We start from the raw sequence: 26,127 nt of genomic DNA, 5'->3' as shown, positions 1-26,127 counted from the left end.
TATTGCATTGTTATAAAACTATGTGTTTTCTTAATTTTTAGTTGTGTACGAGCAGTTGTGACGCAGATTGCACAGGAATTATTAAAGAAATATCTACAAAAAGACCACCAAAAGCATGTGAACCAGGTTCTTTAGATCCTCGCTGCCCCAAAGTAACGACTTCAAGTTCCGTTAAGTGCTTTCCAGGTAGCAGTGATCCACGTTGTCTGCCTTCTACAACATTGGGACCATTTAGTTGTTATCCAGGTAGCCCAGACCCACGTTGCCCAAAACTGACGACTCCATCCGCTCCAAGATGCTATCCAGGTAGTGATGACCCAAGATGTCCGACGCCAACTTCAACACAGCCAAACTGTTTTGATGGAAGTACTGATCCTCGTTGTCCAAAAGTATCAACTCCTGCGCCACCAAATTGTTTTCCCGGTAGCATAGATCCCCGCTGCCCTAATCCCACAACGTCCGCCCAACCTAGATGTTATCCAGGTAGTAGCGATCCAAGATGTCCAAAACCCACTACACCGGAGGTTCCGAAATGTTATCCTGGTAGCTCTGATCTCCGTTGTCCAAGACCAACAACACCTTCGAAACCTATATGTTATCCAGGATCCCCAGATCCAAATTGCCCTCAAACTCCAACAACATTAAATCCTCCAACATATTTACCTCCTACTACTTCTGAACCAAAATGTTTCCCAGGAACTAGTGACCCAAGATGTCCAAAGCCCACTACTCCAGCACCACTAAATTGTTTCCCCGGCAATACAGATCCTCGTTGTCCTAAACCTACAACGCCTGCCCAACCTCGGTGTTATCCAGGAAGTAGCGATCCCAGATGTCCAAAACCCACTACACCGGCACCACCAAATTGTTTCCCTGGTAATACAGATCCTCGCTGTCCTAAACCTACAACGCCCGCTCAGCCAAGGTGTTACCCAGGAAGTAGCGATCCAAGATGCCCACAACCTACAACGCCTGCACCACCAAATTGTTTCCCCGGTAGTACTGATCCCCGTTGTCCTAAGCCCACAACACCTGCCCCACCTAGATGCTATCCAGGTAGCAACGATCCAAGATGTCCAAAACCCACTACACCTGCACCACCAAATTGTTTCCCCGGTAGCACTGATCCCCGTTGTCCTAAGCCAACAACGCCCGCCCCACCTAGATGTTATCCAGGTAGTACCGATCCAAGATGTCCAAGACCCACTACACCGGAGAGTCCAAAATGTTATCCTGGTAGCTCTGATCTTCGTTGCCCAAGGCCAACAACTCCTTCAAAACCTGTATGTTATCCAGGATCCCCAAATCCAAATTGCCCTCAACCTCCAAGACCAACAACATTAAATCCTCCAACATATTTACCCCCTACTACTTCTGAACCAAAATGTTTCCCAGGAAGTAGTGACCCAAGATGTCCAAAGCCCTCTACACCAGCACCACCAAATTGTTTCACCGGCAATACAGATCCTCGTTGTCCTAAACCTACAACGCCGGCTCAACCTCGGTGTTATCCAGGAAGTAGCGATCCAAGATGTCCAAAACCCACTACACCGGCACCACCAAATTGTTTCCCTGGTAATATAGATCCTCGTTGTCCTAAACCTACAACGCCCGCTCAGCCTAGGTGTTATCCAGGAAGTAGCGATCCAAAATGCCCACAACCTACAACGCCTGCACCACCAAATTGTTATTCTGGAAGTATAGATCCTCGCTGTCCTAAGCCCACTACACCCGCCCCACCTAGATGCTATCCAGGCAGTAACGACCCAAGATGCCCAAAACCCACAACACCTGCACCACCAAATTGTTTCCCCGGTAGCACTGATCCCCGTTGTCCTAAACCCACAACACCTGCACCACCAAATTGTTTCCCCGGTAGCACTGATCCCCGTTGTCCTAAGCCCACAACACCTGCACCACCAAATTGTTTCCCCGGTAGCACTGATTCCCGTTGTCCTAAGCCCACAACACCTGCACCACCAAATTGTTTCCCCGGTAGCACTGATCCCCGTTGTCCTAAGCCCACAACACCTGCACCACCAAATTGTTTCCCCGGTAGCACTGATCCCCGCTGTCCTAAGCCAACAACGCCCGCCCCACCTAGATGTTATCCAGGTAGTACCGATCCAAGATGTCCAAGACCCACTACACCGGAGGGTCCAAAATGTTATCCTGGTAGCTCTGATCTACGTTGCCCAAGGCCAACAACACCTTCAAAACCTGTGTGTTATCCAGGATCCCCAGATCCAAATTGCCCTCAACCTCCAAGACCAACAACATTAAATCCTCCAACATATTTACCCCCTACTACTTCTGAACCAAAATGTTTCCCAGGCAGTAGTGACCCAAGATGTCCAAAGCCCTCTACACCAGCACCACCAAATTGTTTCCCCGGCAATACAGATCCTCGTTGTCCTAAACCTACAACGCCTGCCCAACCTCGGTGTTATCCAGGAAGTAGCGATCCAAGATGTCCAAAACCCACTACACCGGCACCACCAAATTGTTTCCCTGGTAATATAGATCCTCGTTGTCCTAAACCTACAACGCCCGCTCAGCCTAGGTGTTATCCAGGAAGTAGCGATCCAAAATGCCCACAACCTACAACTGCACCACCAAATTGTTATTCTGGAAGTATAGATCCTCGCTGTCCTAAGCCCACTACACCCGCCCCACCTAGATGCTATCCAGGCAGTAACGACCCAAGATGCCCAAAACCCACAACACCTGCACTACCAAATTGTTTCCCCGGTAGCACTGATCCCCGTTGTCCTAAGCCCACAACACCTGCACCACCAAATTGTTTCCCCGGTAGCACTGATCCCCGTTGTCCTAAGCCCACAACACCTGCACCACCAAATTGTTTCCCCGGTAGCACTGATTCCCGTTGTCCTAAGCCCACAACACCTGCACCACCAAATTGTTTCCCCGGTAGCACTGATCCCCGTTGTCCTAAGCCCACAACACCTGCACCACCAAATTGTTTCCCCGGTAGCACTGATCCCCGCTGTCCTAAGCCAACAACGCCCGCCCCACCTAGATGTTATCCAGGTAGTACTGATCCAAGATGTCCAAGACCCACTACACCGGAGGGTCCAAAATGTTATCCTGGTAGCTCTGATCTACGTTGCCCAAGGCCAACAACACCTTCAAAACCTGTGTGTTATCCAGGATCCCCAGATCCAAATTGCCCTCAACCTCCAAGACCAACAACATTAAATCCTCCAACATATTTACCCCCTACTACTTCTGAACCAAAATGTTTCCCAGGAAGTAGTGACCCAAGATGTCCAAAGCCCACTACACCAGCACCACCAAATTGTTTCCCCGGCAATACAGATCCTCGTTGTCCTAAACCTACAACGCCTTCTCAACCTCGGTGTTATCCAGGAAGTAGCGATCCCAGATGTCCAAAACCCACTACACCGGCACCACCAAATTGTTTCCCTGGTAATAAAGATCCTCGCTGTCCTAAACCTACAACGCCCGCTCAACCTAGATGTTATCCAGGAAGTAGCGATCCAAGATGCCCACAACCTACAACGCCTGCACCACCAAATTGTTTCTCTGGAAGTACAGATCCTCGCTGCCCCAAGCCCACAACACCCGCCCCACCTAGATGCTATCCAGGTAGTAACGACCCAAGATGTCCAAAACCCACTACACCAAATTGTTTCCCCGGTAGCATAGATCCTCGCTGTCCTAAGCCTACTACACCCGCCCCACCTAGATGCTATCCAGGCAGTAACGACGCAAGATGCCCAAAACCCACAACACCTGCACCACCAAATTGTTTCCCCGGTAGCACTGATCCCCGTTGTCCTAAGCCCACAACACCTGCACCACCAAATTGTTTCCCCGGTAGCACTGATCCCCGTTGTCCTAAGCCCACAACACCTGCCCCACCTAGATGCTATCCAGGTAGCAACGATCCAAGATGTCCAAAACCCACTACACCTGCACCACCAAATTGTTTCCCCGGTAGCACTGATCCCCGCTGTCCTAAGCCTACAACGCCAACCCCACCTAGATGTTATCCAGGTAGTACCGATCCTAGATGTCCAAGACCCACTACACCGGAGGGTCCAAAATGTTATCCTGGTAGCTCTGATCTACGTTGCCCAAGGCCAACAACACCTTCAAAACCTGTATGTTATCCAGGAACCCCAGATCCAAATTGCCCTCAACCTCCAAGACCAACAACATTAAATCCTCCAACATATTTACCCCCTACTACTTCTGAACCAAAATGTTTCCCAGGAAGTAGTGACCCAAGATGTCCAAAGCCCACTACACCAGCACTACCAAATTGTTTCCCCGGCAATACAGATCCTCGTTGTCCTAAACCTACAACGCCTGCTCAACCTCGGTGTTATCCAGGAAGTAGCGATCCAAGATGTCCAAAACCCACTACACCTGCACCACCAAATTGTTTCCCCGGTAGCATAGATCCTCGTTGTCCTAAGCCCACTACACCCGCCCCACCTAGATGCTATCCTGGCAGTAACGACCCAAGATGCCCAAAACCCACAACACCTGCACCACCAAATTGTTTCCCCGGTAGCACTGATCCCCGCTGTCCTAAGCCAACAACGCCCGCCCCACCTAGATGTTATCCAGGTAGTACCGATCCAAGATGTCCAAGACCCACTACACCGGAGGGTCCAAAATGTTATCCTGGTAGCTCTGATCTACGTTGTCCAAGACCAACAACACCTTCAAAACCTGTATGTTATCCAGGATCCCCAGATCCAAATTGCCCTCAACTTCCAAGACCAACAACATTAAATCCTCCAACATATTTACCCCCTACTACTTCTGAACCAAAATGTTTCCCAGGAAGTAGTGACCCAAGATGTCCAAAGCCCACTACACCAGCACCACCAAATTGTTTCCCCGGCAATTCAGATCCTCGTTGTCCTAAACCTACAACGCCTGCTCAACCTCGGTGTTATCCAGGAAGTAGCGATCCAAGATGTCCAAAACCCACTACACAGGCACCACCAAATTGTTTCCCTGGTAATATAGATCCTCGTTGTCCTAAACCTACAACGCCCGCTCAGCCTAGGTGTTATCCAGGAAGTAGCGATCCAAGATGCCCACAACCTACAACGCCTGCACCACCAAATTGTTTCTCTGGAAATACAGATCCTCGCTGCCCCAAGCCCACAACACCCGCCCCACCTAGATGCTATCCAGGTAGTAAGGACCCTAGATGTCCAAAACCCACTACACCTGCACCACCAAATTGTTTCCCTGGTAGCAATGATCCCCGTTGTCCAAAGCCCACAACGCCTGCCCCGCCTAGATGTTATCCAGGTAGTAGCGACCCAAGATGTCCAAAACCAACAACACCTGCACAACCTAACTGTTTCCCCGGAAGTACAGATCCTCGCTGTCCCAAGCCAACCACGCTCGCTCAACCCAAATGTTACCCAGGTAGTAGTGATCCAAGATGTCCAAGACCTACTACACCAGAGGTTCCAAAATGTTATCCTGGTAGCTCTGATCTACGTTGTCCAAGACCAACAACACCTTCAAAACCTGTATGTTATCCAGGATCCCCAGATCCAAATTGCCCTCAACCTCCAAGACCAACAACATTAAATCCTCCAACATATTTACCTCCTACTACTTCTGAACCAAAATGTTTCCCAGGAAGTAGTGACTCAAGATGTCCAAAGCCCACTACACCAGCACCACCAAATTGTTACCCCGGCAATACAGATCCTCGTTGTCCTAAACCTACAACGCCTGCTCAACCTCGGTGTTATCCAGGAAGTAGCGATCCAAGATGTCCAAAACCCACTACACCGGCACCACCAAATTGTTTCCCTGGCAGCACAGATCCTCGCTGTCCTAAGCCCACAACACCCGCCCCACCTAGATGCTATCCAGGTAGCAACGATCCAAGATGTCCAAAACCCACTACACCGGAAGTTCCGCAATGTTATCCTGGTAGCTCTGATCTACGTTGTCCGAGACCAACAACACCTTCTAAACCAATATGTTATCCAGGATCACCAGATCCAAATTGCCCTCAACCTCCAAGACCAACAACATTAAATCCTCCTACATATTTACCTCCAACTACTTCTGAACCAAAATGTTTCCCAGGAAGCATCGATCCAAGATGTCCCAAACCCACTTCACTAGCACCTCCAAATTGTTTCCCTGGTAGCATAGATCCTCGCTGTCCCAAGCCTACGACACCAGAAGCTCCACGCTGTTATCCTGGCAGCAACGATCCCCGTTGTCCCAAGCCTACTACACCAGAAGCTCCACGCTGTTATCCTGGTAGCAACGATCTCCGTTGTCCCAAACCTACAACACCTGAAGCTCCACGCTGCTATCCTGGCAGCAACGATCCTCGCTGTCCCAAACCTACTACACCTGAAACTCCACGCTGCTATCCTGGTAGCAACGATCCTCGTTGTCCAAAGCCTACGACACCAGAAGCTCCACGCTGTTATCCTGGCAGCAACGATCCCCGCTGTCCCAAGCCTACGACACCAGAAACTCCACGCTGTATTCCTGGCAGTAACGATCCCCGTTGTCCCAAGCCTACGACACCAGAAGCTCCACGCTGTTATCCTGGCAGCAACGATCCCCGTTGTCCCAAGCCTACGACACCAGAAGCTCCACGCTGTTATCCTGGTAGCAACGATCCTCGTTGTCCTAAACCTACGACACCTAATGCTCCACGCTGTTATCCTGGCAGCAACGATCCCCGTTGTCCTAGGCCTACTAAGAATCAACCAACCTCAACACCGAGCTCATGTTATCCTGGTTCTAAAGATCCTAAATGCCCTCAACCATTTGCTCCAAGTAGCACAAATCCACCAGCAACATACTTGCCACCATTCCCTTCAGAAAATGAAATAAAATCTAACCGTGTAAATAGGCTAGCTGATAAAAACGTTGATTATTACGATGATTCACTTCCAGAAATAGGTAAGAAATATATTTTAAGATGATATAAGTTATTTTAATCTGCAGCATAATCTTATAATTTTTTTTTAATATTTCAGATAATTTTGAGTTCTCTCGCACCCAGCCGCGATCAAGGAAAACGAGAGATTTGAAAGATTTCCTGGAAAACGTTACCGATGACGTAAAATACGGAGGATTTGAATACGTTGCTATAATGGGATCAATTATGTTTGTCGTTTTAGTTATCGCAGTAACTTTGATGGCTTACAAACGCACGCGAAACCTTAAGTTAAGACGTAATGCTGAAGCTAATGTAAATACTCATCCTTGTTAGACTAAATTGATGTGTGATAAAACTCTTTGCTTATAATATTTTATATTTTATAATAATGTATATTTGTACTAATAATGAATGACTAATTCAACTTTAAATGATAAAAATAACTCACTGCCTTGTAAAGATTAAACTAAAACTGGGATTATTAATGTCCGTATGGTTCTGTTATAGTGCCATAAGAATGCTGTTTTAGTCAGCGATATCAGCTGTTTATTTGTATTACCTATATTCCTAGTCAAAATATATAAAAGATAAATACTTTATATATTTTACTATATTAATATGTGATATTTGTACATATTTACCAATATTATATTGTGGCCATCCGTGTTTAGTTAAGTTTATTCCTTTTGTATGACAGTGCTGAACTTGCCTTCTGTATTGTGTGAAACATTTTGTATGTTAACCAGTTATTATGAAGTTGTCACAATGCAGAACGAAAGAAGCCTAAAAAGTAATGTTAGTAGGATTGCTTATTGCATGAATATAAGTAAAACATTCTATGAATGTAAATATGTGTTTATATGTATTTATTTTTAACCCAATATTTTGAAAAAGATACCATACAGGTATTATAATATAGAAAGACGTTGAATAAAAAACAGATTTGAATTATAAAGTTTTTAATAAAATATAAAAACAATAGTTACTTAGTTTATATATAAAATTTAAGTATAATAATATACCTTTTATAAAATATTATACATAAAAATTGGCTTTTGTTCGTTTAATTAATACAAATACTAGCCATAGGCATATTATGTACATATAATATAAACACAGTTAAACATAGTGTTTGGTGTTTTAATCAAAATGATACAATTTTTATTTTATTTTATTTATTTATTTATCGATCAATCAATTTAATACGTATAGGGCCTTGCGGTGTGTACATCGGATGAATATGATATTCCAGTAGTTCGTGGTGATACTCCATTTTGAAAGCCTGTACCATCTACAAACAAGAAAAAAAAAAAAAAATTACCTTTTCAAAAATTAACCAATAACTTGATCACTTATTTTAGAGATATTGCTTGTAATTTACCTACATTTTTTCTTGCTCAATTAATCATATGGAAATAATAAAAACTAATTAAAGTTAAAGTTTCCTCAGTAAAATATTTAAAAAAAGGGACAATGGGTATAATTTTTAATATCTATTTTTTTAATGCATAATACATGTCAAATAATAATAAATAAAATATAAAATGCCCATAAAGCATCGTAAAAGAACCTAGTATTAACATACTCTGTTAATACTAGGTTCTTTTACAATCCACCTGAAGTCAAGACACGTTTAAGTGACGGAACACAACACCGCAGGGAAGCAGAATATTCTCTCGGATGGGTTTTGAATTCACAACCATATTAAACCCACAACGCCCAGTGTAACACACTGTCGCATTGCGCTTAAAGAATAAACTGCAATCACTTACGAGTATATGTAATTGCTCCCATATTTAATAAGGCGTCTCACCTGGTTATGATTTCCGCCAGTTTTACTCGATATTTTTAAAATATATAAAATATACATAGTTTACATAATTATTTAATTAGTTAAAAAGTTGATAAACAAAAATTAAAAATAAGTAGAATATGGTGAATGTAGTGTTTTATATTCTTTCGATATATCCTCACGGCACAAATTGTAATTGTAAATTGTGGATTCGATTCCCACTCGAGAAAATGAAATATTTAATATTTTAATTTTCTTCGTTCTGGTGTCGAGGCAATGAGTTCTGCCATTTCAACACGCAATGCCTCCAGAAACGGCAAAAAATGGGAACGGAATGTCCTAACACTATGTTCTCTGTACATTGCTGTATGCGGGATACAGCGTGATACTAAGAAAGAAAAAAAGAATTATAACAAAAAAATAACATCACCTTGCAAATCATGACATGAATTTCAAGTTCAGCAAATCTACGTCCAAGGCACATTCGTTTGCCAAAACCAAAAGGTAGAGAAGCGAAAGGATGGTGCTTGTACATCGATCGGTTCAGCCAACGTTCAGGGCGGAACTCCGATGCGTTCGTGAAGTATTCCTCACTATTACCCATTACGTAATGTTGGAATATTACTTGCGTCTGGAAAAATATAACGATGTAATATAAAATTTTAAGTTTTTTTTTTCATTCTAGTGGAGCTTAGAAAAATACTTTTAGCTTTCGAATTTTTGTACAATTTTACACATAATAACGAAGTGATCTTCCACCACTCAATAGGGAACCTGGGCAAAGTTGTTAAGACACACCGTTTCCCATTTAGACACTTCCGTTGTCCACGTTCCTTTTTCAGTACTAAAAATACTTACTCCTTTAGGAATATTATAGCCACATATAACGGTATCTTTGGAGAGCTGGCGGCCGTTACCAATTACAACTGGATACAATCTAAAAACAAGGAAAAACATATTATTCTTCAGCTATTTTTTACCTGTTGGTCCAATACATTGAGAACTTTAATTACCTAAGAACTTCTTTGACACATGCTTTTAAGTATGGCATTTGGTTAATATCTCCAGGGCTTAGTGATTCTCCCTTTAAAACGTTAGATATTTCATCATATAAACGTTCTTGAACTTCTGGCCTTAGCGATAGCTGATATAAAGTAGATGCTACTGCATTTGATGTCTGAAATTGTTTCAAAATTACTAATCTTCTCTTAATAACATATCATTTATTATGTTTATTATAGTACTGATGGTTCTGGATTCGATTCTCACTTAGTGGAAAATGAATTATTTTATTTTTCTCACTCTGGCAGACAAGCATCACCACTCAGAACGCATTCTTAGCTAAATTGGCAGCATAATAAGTGCGATAAAACATAACTAAAATATTCTTGTTTGAATCTATATAGGTAAATTATAACATTTTGGGTTCAGACAAAAATTACCGATTTTATAATTTATTATCAATACTAAATCTTGCAATATGGGGATTAATGCCAGGAGGAAGAGGACTAAATCTTGCAATAAAATATTTAAGAAAAACCATACACGTCAAATAGATGAGCAGTTCATTACAATGCCACTTTATCTGAACATATTTATACCACATGCCTTAAAACGTTAATAAAAATATAATCAATTTAAATACCGTATCAATTCCCACGAGGAACATATCGAGAGCCGCAATAGCAGCCACCCTAGGACCTGCAGCCGTCACCAGGTCTTGCAAAAGAGATTTGCTACTGCCGCGTGCTTGGCATTCTTGTAAAGCCTTTTCTACATGGGTTGATGTGATACTTTAAGAAAATGTTAAAGATTATAATTTTTTTTAGCTTTCCGCTTTATCCCTCAGGGTAAGCAAAGAGAAGGAAATTAAATATTTATTTAAATGTATATCTCCATTTATTTTTTTATAAAAATAAAAGAGAAAAGAGAGAGATTTGTTAAGCTTATACCGACCTTAATATAGTGTCTAATGCGGCTACATATTTTTTAAACATAGCAGTAGGGTATATCCTCCACCACGGGGCTCTGAGTTCCAATTCACCAACGCACAGGAAAAATGTATGCACAGCATCAATAAGGCGTTGGCTTTCTGATCCTTCGCGTGAATCGAAACATCCCAATCTTGTGTCTAAAGCTATCAATCCTAAAGCTGTAATATAATATTAAATTTGTATAATATATATTTTTATTTGTAAAATCGTTATATCGTTTTCCATTTTCTGGCAGAGGCAGTGGCGGAACTAAACGCCTAATTATGCGGTATTAATTATTGTAAATATAAACCACACTCACATTCTAAAGACCATTTGTGAACTTCATTCAAAAAATCATGGGGAGTTTCAGATTGTAGATTTCTGATTTTTCGTATCCTGTAATCAGCGAAAGATAACGAATTAAGCACTTTTCTCTAAATGAAAAAAAATGTTGCCTTAACATAAAAATACAGCTACAGTTGCTAACTCATACAAAAAGGTAAAACTAATTTTCATTTCTTTCATGAGACTAGATATGGTCAATATTCTTGAGCCTCATGAAGAGTAAATTAAAATAACCTTTATTCTCCACAGATTAATGGTTAACTTAAGTTACTTAACTAAAACTAAGAAATAATTAAAATAGAAGAGGCTGCAGGTAAAGTAATCTTTAAAGGTTTAAATTCTAGTAATGTCTATGTATAAATTAAGCATTTTTTCTAACCATATCTAGTCTAGAGCTGAAAATGAAGAATGGAATGACATAAATATACTCGTAAATAGCAGATATCTTATTACGATTTACCTATTAATGAATGCCTCTGCCACTTCCCCTACTTGGTCTGTGTATTGTGCTGCAGCGCCAGTACTGAGCGCTACTCGAGATACTTTTGTTCTGAACGCCGCCCATGAATCGCCATGGCTGTAAATGTATGATAATTATAAAATTTTAGTTTTGTATTCTATATAATGTTTTATGTGATTTTTTTTTCATCTTCGTATGTCATACCAAGATGAAAAAAAAATTGAAAAACCTCCATTCGAATCTTACGTCATCATCATCATCATCATCAGCCTGTCCTCGTCCACTGCTGGACATAGGCCTCTCCAATGGCACGCCACTGAGCTCGATCTTCAGCTCTTCGAATCTTACGTATTTATATTTAATTTTTAAATAAAAAAAAATAAGTTAATTTAATATAAATTCACACGACATAACCAAGTCAAGCTAAATAAAACAGTTTTATTTGATATATTTTTTACAACAATTTTCTATAATAAATATATAATATCTATACTTACACTGCTATCACCCCAGCACAGTTCTCCTCTGCACCAAAAAAATCTTTCCTTAGTGTATGCTTATAGTAATTCAAAGATGGCATTGATGGTCTGTAAATATAAAAAATATATATTTGTTAAACTTCTTAAATTAAGATAAACTTGTACTTTACTAATGCAAATATAGATTTTTCTTACTAGACTGAATTGTGCCACAAATCTATACGAAGTACAAATATGGCTAGACTTGACCACTAAAGTAAGCAATCATTAATATGAAACTTGGCCATTATTTATTGATTTTCAATCGATCGCAATTCTCATATTATAAGCTTTCATTACCTATGAGGAGCACTGTCCTCTCCTCGGAAGACCCTCTCAACTTCGCTGGCATCGAACACGAACAACATATCCGGTCTTCCCAGAAGACCTGCCATTTTGACACACTTGCCATATTGTTTTCTCAGTGATACGCATATTTTATCTATATTTTCTACTGAATATCCGCCTGTAACAACAATTATATAGACCTATTTATATTGTCGTAATAAATATAATTGTAATAATTTAATTAAACAAGGCTTTATAGGCAACAAATTCCACCGTACAAAGGATCCCTTTGATATTTACATTTAGATGATCGAACTTCTTTGCACCAAATCAAGTTTTAATAAAGTACTGGCACAAATGTTAATAAATATAAACATATAATGAAATTGCTCGTATTGGAATTCGACTTTCAAACAATTTTATATATTGAAAATTCCTATTTATTTTATTTTGGTGGTTCTTTATTTTATGTAATAACATAAATAAATAAACAAATGTTCTTCGGTGATACGAGGATATCTACTATTACATCTTCTGTTGACGGTCACTTTCGATTCTTTATTTTGCTTATATTTTTTTCATTATGTAAGTTTCCGTTTCACGATAAGTATAACAATAAAATAGCTAATTGTTAATTAATAATAGTAATTGCTAGTACATTTCACGAGGTAGGTGTATTGCACGCTCTCAACCGTTACTCGCATTACATAAAATAGGAAGTACATTTACCTACCTTACAATTTTTTACTCGTTATTCCTATATAATGAAAAATAATATAAGAACACCGATCAAGTGCGAATTGGAATCGCCCATCGATTTGTCAGATGAATACAACAAAATTACAGAAAACATTTCTTAGAGCATTTAACTTTTTTTCCTTAAAGACCTCATACCTACAATCAATAAAACCATCCTGAATTTGAAGCGGAACCCTCGATGGGAAAGTCCGATTTTATTTTTAAAAATATATTATATAGGTAATCTTTATAATATGACGGATTTCCTTGCCACAATTTATTATTAAGAAATTATTATAGAAAACTTATTTAAGAAAACTCTCTATCAACTGTCCAACACGTCACGGCACTTAACACGAACCTTGTCCTAATTCCCTTATTTCGTAACCGCCCATCATTAGTATGAAAGTTTGGCAACGATTTGTATGCGAGGTACAAAGAACATTAAGGAATTGCGGCAAGCGCGTGCGCATCATTAACTGTAACAATGTAGAGCTATTAAATTGCAATTTGGGAGTGTATGGGAATTGTATGGAATAAAAAAAAGCAGTTTCACGCTGTAACCCGCCGAATTCTGGAGGTATTGCGTGCTGAGTGGTGGAACATGTATATCTTCCTTATTTAGGACAGTAATGAGAATCTACATATATAAAAGGCGACGTTCCCACTGACTAAGACGCACGCACAGCCATAACCGCTGATGAGAGAAATGAGAGAAATGAAATTTTGAAAAATTTTAACCCTGAATGAAATAAGGGTTGAAAGATGGTATGGAAAAATCTTTAATAATTTCTTAGAATTCACGCCTTAAGCTGAAAATAATTTCACAAATATATTTAATAAATATTCGTAGTTGAAGCGGGCGAAGCCGCCTAGGTCGGCTAGTATAGTATAATACTTCTATTGAGCAAATCCCCTTTATTGTGTAATGTTACCAAGGTAATGAAATCGTTTTAATATCAGTAATTAAGTGTTTTAACTATACCTCATTTGCAGGTCATTATTTAAAGTTACCAGAGTCATTTTATTATAACACTCATAAATAATAATAGTGGAAAACCTATTGGTGATTTTAAAATATCATGTATCTGAGTGAGGCAAAGAGTGGCGTTGAGTTCTGCCACTCAACACGCAAAGATTCCAGAATTAAATATATAAATAAATATAAACAAATATAAACAAATATAAAAAAAAAATAATTATTGTAACAATTTCTAAAATTCCTGAGCATGGGCGTGGGCCCTACTAGTTTTTGTTACGGCTTCGAATTAACATAATTAGATGTGACACCCACTATGGTTCTACTGCTTGTTAACTAATACAAATTGTGCAGTCGATAGTTATTTCATAATTTATAAGGATTAGCAAATATTGATGTCACCGTGTTAAAGTTGGCTGATCTTGCTGAGCACGAGGAATGATTGTCTGTTCGAATTCCGGGTAAAAAATGAGTAAGCAGAGGGAACTTGGGAACCTAATGTTAATTTTGGAGGCATTACATGTTGAGAGGCGGAATTCGTTACCAGAACAAGGAATATATTAAAAATTTTATATATTAAATTATGTATAAACCGATGTCTAAACTACTTTACTATATACTACTTCTTAAAGAAAATCTTTCAACAGTATGTCAACAGCATCACATTATCAAACCAGTTAATAGGGCCACAGATGCGGTTTTTAAACATTACGTACAAGTCTACTTTTTTGTGAAAAAAAAATGTTAATTTTGAACAACGTAATACATATTTTAAAGATAAAGATTATTAAATTATCATAAATCCACTGCTTTTTTTGGGGGAAATGTTTGAAATAGTTGAATTCCGCGCGTTCCGGCGTAAATTGGGGAACGGAAGTGTCTTAATGGGAACAGAATGTCTTAACATTATGCAGATACCCTGCTGTATGGAATACAGGAATACAGCGTAAAGCTAAAAAAATCTATTAAGATGATTCTTGGTTATGTCTAATAAATTATTAAATTTTGTAACCATTTAATGGCCAAAAACCTACAGTCATTAAGGACAAGGCTAATTTTATGTGAACATTATTATCAATCTTGCATATAATATACTGAAAGAAGAAATAAAATTTTATGAAGACGAGCTTATGATTATATTTAACATATATTGTATATCTATTTTTTATGCGACTATAACTGCAGCTTTCTGCTAACCTAACATGAAAGTAAAAATATAATGAATTTAGGGTTCCATTCCCACTCGAGAAAATGAAGTATTTACTATAGAGGAGAAGAAATAATCCTCACTCTGGTCTCTCAGAACGCAATACCTCTAAAATTCGGCGGAAAGTGAGCAACATGGCTTATCATTAGGTTCCCAGGTTCCCTCTGCCTACCCTGCTCTGTGCTGTACACAGCGTAAAGCTAAAAAATCACCATTCTTTATCTATTTCCAACATATTGAGAAAACCACAGATAATTTACTACCGAGCAATAAAATTTGCAAACAATTACTCTGTAGTTATACAAATATAAAACATGTTCTCAGGTAATGGTTCTCAGGTTTATTACAACATTATATTATGAGTCTTTACATCTTCATTAAAAACTCTTAGAAAATCTTGAAATAACTTAAAAATTGAAATAAAAGCTTTTAATTGCGTTTTCGTCCTCGTGGTTAAAAGGATGTTGCTAAGAATTAATTTATTCCTATACGAGATATGATATATTCTAAGTGCCTGAAATCCAAATGAAACGACTAACTTGGTGTGGTATAGTTGCTATTGTTCCATTTTTTATCATTATTATATTAATTGTTGACTCGATTTTTTAAACAAGTTTTAGAAAAAGTTAAAACATATATACACTTTAAAAAGTTAAAACATATATACACTTTAAAAAGTTAAAACATATACATACTTTTAATAATTTAAAAATAGCATTATTGGCCTTTTCTTACCGACTTCTGTAAAATGAGGAGGTTCTCAATTCGACTGGTTTTTTTTTACATTTGTTACCTCAGCTTACTGGGTGGACAGATTTTGATGATTCTTTATTTAATTGAAATCTGGTGCTTTCCGTGTGTCATTTACCATTTTAATTTGGTAGAGTTCTAACAATGCCATGCATGATAAAATCATATAAATTTAATATTCGATATTGTAAATTCTTACCAATATATGGAATGAATCGCCAAGTATTTCCTAGTAGTGGCAAAGGCTTGGGACCTGGAACCTCGTCCCAAGGCTTTACTGATGGCGATAGAGTTTCAAACACCGATGCTACAGCATGTGTAGACCTGGCACGATGATTCTTCACTGGGCACGATTGAGGCCGTGATAGATGACCTTCAGGGATAAAAAGACAAGGGAAATGTTTTTTCTAAGATAATAATAGATTTTAAAAAATCTTGTGGCCACCGTGACGTAGTGGCAATGTGAAAGCGATTGTTGTGCGTGATCTCGATGAAAAGCCTCGAACAACAGCGTAAGAGGTTATATCTGTTGGATCAATGGCGATGATGGCGCATATTGTGAGGAGGTTTCTCTCTCTGGAGCCCTAGCCACCGATATTTTTAAATATATTTTTATAATAAATGATATTTAACCTAATTACCTATTGAAATATATCTAGATACCTACCTAGATCTGATCCCACAGTTGCTTGGTTCACGCTAGCAGAAGTGGCAAAACTACGCTCGCACAGTCTTCGAAACGGCCATCTTACAACAGCGACGTGATTTCTCATTTTATAGATGTACTACAAAAAAAAGAAAAAAATATATTATATGAATAGAAGTTTTAATTTTAGGAAAATCCGTAAGGTGTTGAAATATACAGAAGTGTTCTGTGTTTGTCAGATTTTAAAATTTATATACCTTCAATCTTAATTCTTAATATTTTATTTTTGAGTTACACAAGTTATATACATATATAGGGGAAAGGTATGCAAAGTATGTTCTTCACATTCGCTCTACATTAAAAACATGTAGTAAGACATTTAAATATAATGATTTTCCAGAGAGTTAATCGGGCTCACAACCCCACCAATTAAATAAAATTAAAACTTAAAAAAAAATTAAAACAAATAAACAAATTAAACCCCATGGCAATTATTATAAAACCTAATATCGAATTTTCAAAATTAAAATATAAAATAGTACAACGAATATTTATAGTTAAATTCAACTATATACCTACAAGCATATAAATGAATGTTTATAGACGTAGGCTGTATAATAAATACTGCAAGAATATTCTCACATGTTCACACGATAGTAATCGCGACATCCTGTGACACACATAGCCATAAACAGTAAACATCGAATATCTTAGAGGACAGCACTGCACGTGTCCATGATGATGCAGAGGAACAATGAGTTTCTGCAAACGGTTGTGAGTTTGATTCCCACTCGAGGTAATGAATTAATGGATAATTATTAATATTTTCATTTCTTGGCTCTGGTACCAGGTCAAGGCGCAACGTTAAGTTCCGCCACTCAATGTGTATATAATAAAAGTTGAATTTGTTGAAAATGAGAACAAAAATAAATATGAATCAGGTTTATAAAATGTAATATGGCGGTTCAAATTCCCTTCACCATTATACATTTAAGTTAAGTTTTTAATTATTTATCAATTATAACTTATCAATCAGTGCGTTTTATGCAAAACTGAAAATTGAATATGATTTATTCATATCGAATTAAATAATTAAAACAGATTGGGTAGATTGTTATATTAGACAAACGCAAGATTCATATCTTGACCTGAATTAAATTTTAATAAACGATTAATATAACCTCGAATTTTATTTTTAAAGTGTTGCTTTAAATACTACGTTAGAGCGGTAGCTTTTCGGTAACCTTAACATTACTTTTAAATTTAAATCAATTGACCTCAGCAATATATAATCATCACTTTTGTTAACTTTGTAGGAGATATGGCCATGGTCAACAAGCTCAGCTATGGTTTGCTTATTACTTATATCATAGAATTCCGTTCCGCTTCCGTTTCTTACTGAATTAATAATACTGTTATATATTAATATTAAATTAAAGAAAACAAGCAAAATCAATATCTTTTCTGAGCCATTAAACAAAACAAAATATCTACAGTTCCTTCTTCCGTTCGAAACAATTCTACTGGAAAGAAAGTAGTTCTGTATACTATATGTAATTGTATATCGCTTTGATGTGTTCTACGTACATAAAAAAAATAAAAACATACTCTTATTTCTAAATGCGTTTGCACTGGTAAAAGAAAAAATAAAAAATATGCTATTATCATAAGGCTTTCTCTGAATCACCACGAATTTCGCTCTTTTGAAATCCTTTTGCTATATAACGTTACCATATTTTAGTATATTAACCACTGACATTTTATAAACATTAGATTTAAACGATGCAAGACTTAATTTTTTTAAAAATTAAAATCAATTTATCATATATCAATATTTACAAAATCAATAAATTAAATTTAAAATAACTGTAATAACCTTGTAATGTACCTACACATAGAGGGCTAAATTTACTTTCATAAATAAGAAAGGAGTGCCTATTCCGCTACTTTAGTACTGAGAACCGGTTAAATATGTAAAAGGTATAGCCCTATTTCGACATCTTTAAAGTTGAACTAAAACATTTAATTAGCAAATAATTTTTCATTGCGTTTATTTCACAACTAGTGGCCCCGCGTGGCTTCGCCCGCTTGGATTATTAGTATTATTTAAATAAATAAATTATTTAATAATTACTTAAATTAAACCTTTTAGGATTTAATTTGATTTTGTTTCCAAAAAATAGTGTATTAAAAAAATTCTTAGTTAATATCTTTCTAAGTAGATGATAGGTACCACAAGGTGCACCACAAGCCTCACTTTTCCTGCGTAAGTTCCTGTGGGAAGGATATTCCGGGATAAGAAGTAAGCCCATATATCTATAATCCCACCTGACTTTCACTGTTAGTCCCATAAAAATGTATTTCCTGGAGATTAGCCCGGACAAATGATTAGACAAACAGACAGAAAAAAAAGGCTCTTCGTACCTTACTATCGTAAATATACATGCACTTGTGCGTATACGTGTTCTTCGTTCGGTAATTATAAAATCACATATAGGCACTTCAATATTTCATTTATATGCATATATGTAGAGACAATATTGACATAAATATTACACGATTGTTATTATATTTGTATAGATAAATCCAATACGGCCGTATTGGGTGATTACTTAATGTCCTTGACGAAATTTTTAAAAAACATATTACTTTTTAAATTATATAAATATTGGAAAGGCTTTAAAGATTAAGCTGGCACGCAGCTGACTTTTTATATCATGAATTATTTAAACTTTTTATATTTTATATTCATTTCAGCTTCACACGCTTCGCACATGGGAAACCTGCACCTGGGAATTCAGTGTTGACACTTCTGCACCCACTTTCCGCAGAATTCTGGAGGCCATTGTGCGTTGAGTAGCAGAACTCAAGGCCCCGCCTTTGCCTCGAGACCAGAAATGAAAATGTTTAAAATTACATTTCCTCGAGGGAGTATGAAACCCACAGCATGTTGTGCACCTGGGCCATGAGTGGCCCTATTCGTAATATCGTAATTTAGTCAATAAAATATTTATTTAATATAAGGGAATACTACGAGTATTTCCTTAAAATCAATTTTGAACTGACAGATGTTTTTTTGTAAATATAATTAAAATTAAATGATTATAATAAAAAAATATTTTAATATAACGTGTAACGTGTAATAGTATATATTTAATGTTTATTTATGTATTGTATATAAAAAATAACAGTGTGCAGGTACAGATAGAGATAAAAAAAAGATAGAGAGAGAGCTCAGGTATAAAAGTGGGATACAAAAAATCTATTGGACAATGAATCCCTTGTGGATAATAAAAAAACATGGATATATTTCGAACATAATAATAAAATAAAGTATCTTCTACTTCAAATAAAAAAGCCCAAACTCTTTTATACAAATTAATTAAATTTGTAAACATATCATATATTTACATATAAATAAAAAATATATATAACAGATATTATAATTAAAATCGAACTTAATACTCACTTTTAACCAAATAAATATAAACAATAATTATTTCTATGAATACAGCACACGCACTACACTTAGTAGGTAGTTTATTTAGTAATAACCAATTAACTTTATTTTGTACGTAGATAGAAGAAGGAAATAAAAATGGTATTGTGTTAGTATATCGCATGCCACGGACGGACTGACGGCGAGCGCTTTCCATATCAACCGCGGTTTGGCTTTCTTGACGTGTGTCCATTGCTCTGTTACGATATTTTGATCTCGTTGATTTGAAAGAAATGGTTTTTTTTACTAAAATATTTTATACAAGTAAAATTTTTGAAAGTACTTTGTGGCTAGGATTTAACCAAAAGATCCATTTCATGCACATATATCCAAGTTGATACCCATGATATGTATTAATTGACTACTTTTAAAACTTTTGGCAAGCCTTTAAAAATATCATTTAAATTTAAAAAACAATCAAGAAACTAGGTTAGTTACACTTGTAACTAACTAACTAACTTTAGTAAGTAACAAAAATTACAATATCGGAAGATTATTAAGAAATTATTTATCTTGAACAAATTTTATATTTCAACAATTTTTATATAGGTATAGGAATAATGAATACAAAAAATACTAAATATAAAAAATCTATTTTACAAACTTTGATAGGTTTTTAAAATAGACTTGGACTTTGGACTTTGATAGGTATAGGTATAGGTAGTCTATAATAATTGCAATTTTTTGCTTAGTCAAAAAACTAAACATCTATAATTTTTTTATTAATTTAATAATTTATAACAAAAAAAAATATTAAACGTGTTAGACGTTGGATACAAGCCCCCACACTATAATTTGATACGCTCAGCGTCCTACAGCCTTACCTTTGTAAATAATACTGAATAGGAACACAGTCTTACGTTTCAGCATTCGTTACATGGTACGAGTGGAAACGAAAGTGTTTGTAATAATCATTTGAACAGCTAAATAAGTGTTGATAATCAATTAAGGAAGTAAATTTTACACTTTTCACTTAATATTACGTTGTTATTATAAAATTTATATAATTTTTATTGTTTGGAGTATCGTTATTACTTTCACGTTCTAAAATATATATTTTCTTTGTCATAATATTCTTAGAAATGTTTTTTTTTTAAGTATAAACTTCAGTTCGCTCGCTGTAGTGATGAAAACTTTAAATGACAACAATGTTTGTTTTTTTTTATATTTAGGACAATGCTTTCTGATACACAATATTGTTTATTTCAAATTGCTACTATATAAATTACAAAAAAAACACTCGCACAAAACTTTTTTACATAATTAAAAAAATATTTTTTTAAAAAAATTACTTTTAATAATAAATTCACATAAATTCTTTTTATTCAGTTTTATGGTAAAAAATAAAAACCTAAAAAAAAACAATCGTCAAATACGTAAGTACCTACATTGTACTTAGCACGAGATGTACAATTGTAAAACTTTTACTTGACACGGGCACGCGTGACGAAGATTTATTTAACTTAAACATAAATAGAACAGATGTGGTCTGAATTCTGAATATATAGTATTCGTTAATTAAATCTTTGAAGCCACCAGTTACTCGTATTTGAGTTTGAGATCTAGTATAAAGCTATATTTACACTTACTTCTTCTTCTGTTCTTTGATTATGGTGTTCCGAACGTGCCAGCTCAGCACTATTCACTTCGCTTGTGACATTTTGTACGGAGAACTCACGAAGAAAAAACTTAATAGGAGTTATATACAATAGGAGAATTGCATTATAAATAATTCGTAACTTTCGTTATATTGTAGGGTAAAAGGAAAAAAATAGCGGCGGAGCGATTTTGTTTTATAGTATTTATTTAGATGAGTAATTAACACTTTTTTTAAAAAATATTATAATTATTTTAATTTTTATTAATTTCCTTTACATTTAAAATATTATATTTTTTTTAATTATTTCATTTACATATAATACAACAGCATGAACTTTTCTTTAGAGCGCCCATCAGTTATTCAGTGCAGTACTTTTACAAGTATTCGTTTTTATCTAGGATTTTAGGCCTTTTGATTTCGTGGTTAAGTATAGTAATGTCAATTGTAGTCCTCTTTTTTTAAAGCGGTTTTATAAGGTAAAATCATATTGATTAATCACTTAATTCTCTTATTGTATAGATTTGTACAATATTTCTTGGGCCTCCGTTCATATCATACAAGTATGGTTCTCCCCACCAATCTCTCTAATATTGCTGACCACGCATCTCTTATCCAAATTAAGCCAAAAAAAAAATTCTAATATTGAGAAAACCTCGATATTGAATTTACAAGTAAATTGGGGGTAGGTCTCACTCCACCGAATGTTACCATAGTTGAACCGTAAGTCTTCCAATACCATTTTACATTATACAATGACAAAAATGGAAAAAAAATATATTGGAAAGCCGCGTTCTAGTACTTGAGGCAACTTAAGATAAGAAACAACTTTGCTGCAGATTTCACTCAACTGAACCAAGCCCAACTAGTCTTCTAATCCAAGCCCACATTAGAAAATGTTATATTACCTACATACTGCTATTAAAGTCAGCGTACGTGGAACATACCTTATAATTTACTATAATTTTATCCCATCTGCTTGTGTTTTTGCCATTTTAATCTATTTGTGGAAATCTTGTGTAAATAAGTAAAATTTATATGTTTTTGTCGGTTGTGGGTTCGATTCCCGCAATATAATAACGATAATGCCTGGGATATTGTATCTCTGGTAATAAGATATACTGCGGCGTTGAATACCGCCACTCAGTAAGCTATGTCTCGAATTTTGGGCGGCCTACCTTGTTACATGCAGGATGCAGCATGAAGCTAAAAAAAACGTTGTCGTAACTTCTCCATTGTGAAGAAATCATTGTTTTCAATAAAATAAGCAATTGATTAAATACATTTATTCATGTGTAAATTCTAATATATCAAGTACATAAAATTCAATTTGATTCGCATAGACATTCTAAGCAAAAGTTATAAAATGGCTATAAACATAATATAACAATATTTTATACGATGCTGCAGGTCACGAACTCGTAGAACATTGAGAAATATTTATAAAATGATATAAAGACGGACAACTATCATCTTATTGCCAAACAATTCAAAAGTTTAGTGGCTTATAAATACTGGCCCTACCCTAGTGTCAATACACGTGTTGAGTGGCGACGCTCAACGACGGGCTTCACCAGAGCAAGGATATGAAAAAAAAAATGTTTTTTATTGCATTAAAAATAAACTAAACAAAGTATATAAAGCGAGGCCGCCGTAGCGCAGCGGCACAAGGGTGTGACTGTAACGCAATGGCTGTGGGTTCCAGCCTCACTCGAGGAAGTAAAATATTTATTTACGTTTATATTTCCATTTCTTCTCTCTGGTGTCGAGGCAAAGCGTGGAGTTGAATTCTGCCATTCAACACGAAATGCCTTCAGAATTCGGCAGGTGGGGAACGGAGTGTCTTATCACTAGGTTCCCTCTGCGTACCATGCTGTGTGCGGGATACAGCGTGAAGCTGATTTTTTTTTCTTTATTAAAGACCTTGGTAGTTAAATATATATAGATACCTAAGTAACCAAGTTTAAATATAAAAAATGACCTAGATGCTTTGTTTTATATTAACATAATTATTATATTTTAGTGAAGTGGCTTGAGTAAATTTCCTTTTAACATACAAGTGTTACTCACATTGTATAATAGTTGGAGGACATTCTGTTTTCCGGTATTAGTTTTGTTCGTTTTAGGATTTTTTGTTAACTAATCTAAAGAAATAGAAATATAAACTTAAACAAATATTATTCTCCTCAAGTGGGAATCGAACCCACAAGCAGTTGCGCTTTGTGATCTGCGCCACGACTGGCCTCGAAGAATAATAAAGAAAATCTAATAAAGAAAACTTATAAAATCTAAGCTTTCGCGGTTCTCGCTTTATCCCGCACATCAATTGAGATATCCAGTGTTACGACCACATCATTCTCTTCTACTATTAAAATATTTCATGTGGCGGCGAATTGCAACGCCGTGCTTTGCCTCGTTACCAGAGCGAGGAAATGAAAATATTAAATATTTCCTCGACTGGGAATCGAACTCACAATCTGCCGTGTTATAGTCACTAGTATATTTATTATTTATATACTATAGTAGTAATTTTATTTAAGCCATCCATAGAAATAGTATGTGAAAAAATCGTGCACGTTTATAACAATACGTACAAATGTATCTATTTAGAAACTAGCTATATAACCCAAGTAAAAGGTAGTAAGTAAAAGGGATAGGCCCTTTTACTTTCATACGTTAACTCAAGTTCAAATATTACTAGACCATCAGAAAACCAGTTACATGTGATACATAAACACACTTTCCATTTCTTTTTCAGTTAATATTTATTGTATGCAAAGAGAAGTGTGAATGTTACGCTAAACGATAGTTTTTTTTTTTACAATAATATGTAAGCTAAAGCATTTATTAAATAACGTAAGGTAAAATTAGGGAACGTTACTATTTTTGTTTTAATTTTTACTTAACTTTACCTGTAAAGATACATTGTGTATTTTTTTTATGGAAAAAGGACAAGGCAAACGAGCGTTCGGGTCACTTGATGACGATCGCCGCCGCCCACGACCCCGTGCAGCACCAGAGGAGCTACTGGTGTGTTGCCGGCCTTTGAGGTGGAGATAGACACGCTTTTTGAAGGTACCCATATCGTACCGACCTGGAAACACTGCCGCGGGTAGGCCATTGCACTGTTCGGTGATGCGTGGAAGGAAATTCCTACGGAATAGTAGTTATGGTATTATACTATGTAGTACACTTTAAAAAATATTTTTAAATCTTAATTTATATATTTATATATGCCTAAGTATTCTATGTATTTAAGGTGTCTCATTGGCTATGTATGAAAATATCCAATGAAAATAGAAAGCACCAACTTTCGAAATTATTATAAAATTAAAGGTAATTTTAATGGCAAAGTTCAACGCCGAGCTTCGTCTACCAAGAATCGCCAGAGAGTTGGGATTGAACCCACAACAACCGTTTTTAAGGTCAGACGCTGTGCTATCGTGCCAAGACGGTCTTTCGTTAAAACAAACAATATTGAAATCTTTAAATTTTTTTAAAAAAATGTGCTTTACAAATAAGATGGATAATGTTATTTAATCTTTGACCAAATATTTGTAAAAACCAAACATTATTAGTGGGTGCGCGACGTGCGTGTGAAAACGCCAAAGTCTACATAAGTTGCGTCTTCATATACGAAATATGTAAATGGGTATCATGATGTAATACTACTACTTTTATTTACTTTAAAGATACTTATTTAATTCAATAAAGTAATAAGGATATTGCAAGGACATCACTTTTTAATACCTAAAACAGTGTAATATAAAAATATTATTTAAAACGTCATGGAATAGTCTAATTTAACAGTCTTTGTTTCAGCTTCATGCTAGCCCGCATAAAGCGGGGTAAGCAAGGGGAACTTACTACTAAGACACTACTTTTTCGATTTTTTTCAAAGCACTGCGTTTTGTATAGTGAAAATATTGTGAAAATATTATGAAAAATATTGTGAAAATATTAAAAAATAATAATTTAGTTCTCCAAGTTGGAATCGAACAAAGAACCGTCGTTTCCAATCACTTACTTTTGGGCCTTGAGTTACTTTGGTAGTATATACAGAATCCTAATTATATGATGTGCAAACCGACAATAAAACACTTCTAATATGTAATTTATATTTCGTTCGTATAAATAATCATATAGCACGTAGCGGATGTTGCGTTAGAGTAAATTCTTACTGATGTTTAAGATATACAGCTCGAGCTAGGATGTTGCTAAACTTTAGTAATTATAATTATTCATGTTCTTATCTGTGGCACAAGGATACGACTGTAACGCGATGGTTGTGAGTTCGATTACTACTCGAGGATTTTTCATTTCGCTCTGGTTTCGAGGCAAAGAGCGTTGATTTCCGCCACTCAAAATGCAATGCCTGCAGAATACGGCGGAAAGTGG

General features: G+C 36.2%; 2 protein-coding genes across 2 annotated transcripts in view; one reads left to right on the top strand and one right to left on the bottom strand.

Moving 5' to 3' along the window:
- The window catches only part of LOC146533109 (uncharacterized), a 43,665-nt gene extending 35,882 nt beyond the window's left edge, over nucleotides 1–7,783 (top strand). The window contains exons 8-9 of the mRNA XM_085196673.1: nucleotides 42–6,954; nucleotides 7,032–7,783. Coding sequence (XP_085052799.1) covers nucleotides 42–6,954; nucleotides 7,032–7,267 — 7,149 coding nt within the window. The 3' untranslated portion in view covers nucleotides 7,268–7,783. The remainder of the gene's footprint in view (nucleotides 1–41; nucleotides 6,955–7,031) is intronic.
- Nucleotides 7,784–7,876: 93 nt separating this feature from the next.
- On the bottom strand, nucleotides 7,877–20,289 carry LOC146533108 (putative cytochrome P450 49a1). The gene is made up of 13 exons (XM_085195847.1): nucleotides 20,103–20,289; nucleotides 16,655–16,772; nucleotides 16,187–16,360; nucleotides 12,326–12,491; nucleotides 12,005–12,094; nucleotides 11,508–11,624; nucleotides 11,022–11,098; nucleotides 10,683–10,878; nucleotides 10,372–10,519; nucleotides 9,740–9,903; nucleotides 9,585–9,663; nucleotides 9,157–9,357; nucleotides 7,877–8,225 (listed from the first exon to the last, which is right to left on the bottom strand). Exons 2-13 carry the CDS (start codon nucleotides 16,758–16,760, stop codon nucleotides 8,118–8,120), a joined length of 1,626 nt encoding a protein of 541 aa, XP_085051973.1. The 5' UTR covers nucleotides 16,761–16,772; nucleotides 20,103–20,289; the 3' UTR covers nucleotides 7,877–8,117.
- Between the last annotated feature and the right edge of the window lie 5,838 nt (nucleotides 20,290–26,127).

Source organism: Heliconius melpomene, chromosome 13, assembly GCF_056956725.1.
Source record: "Heliconius melpomene rosina isolate 202511_hmr_F chromosome 13, ASM5695672v1, whole genome shotgun sequence".
Classification (NCBI taxonomy): domain Eukaryota; kingdom Metazoa; phylum Arthropoda; class Insecta; order Lepidoptera; family Nymphalidae; genus Heliconius; species Heliconius melpomene.
This window is presented reverse-complemented; position numbering and strand designations above follow the sequence as displayed.

Excerpts from the sequence above, each read along its gene's own strand:
- LOC146533108 (XM_085195847.1), bottom strand. The coding sequence starts at position 16,760 with ATGAGAAATCACGTCGCTGTTGTAAGATGGCCGTTTCGAAGACTGTGC. Across the intron at positions 11,625-12,004 it reads TGTGCTGGGGTGATAGCAGT|CCATGGCGATTCATGGGCGG; the intron begins GTAAGTATAGAT and ends ATACATTTACAG. Across the intron at positions 9,904-10,371 it reads TCCTCGTGGGAATTGATACG|ACATCAAATGCAGTAGCATC; the intron begins GTATTTAAATTG and ends AAACAATTTCAG.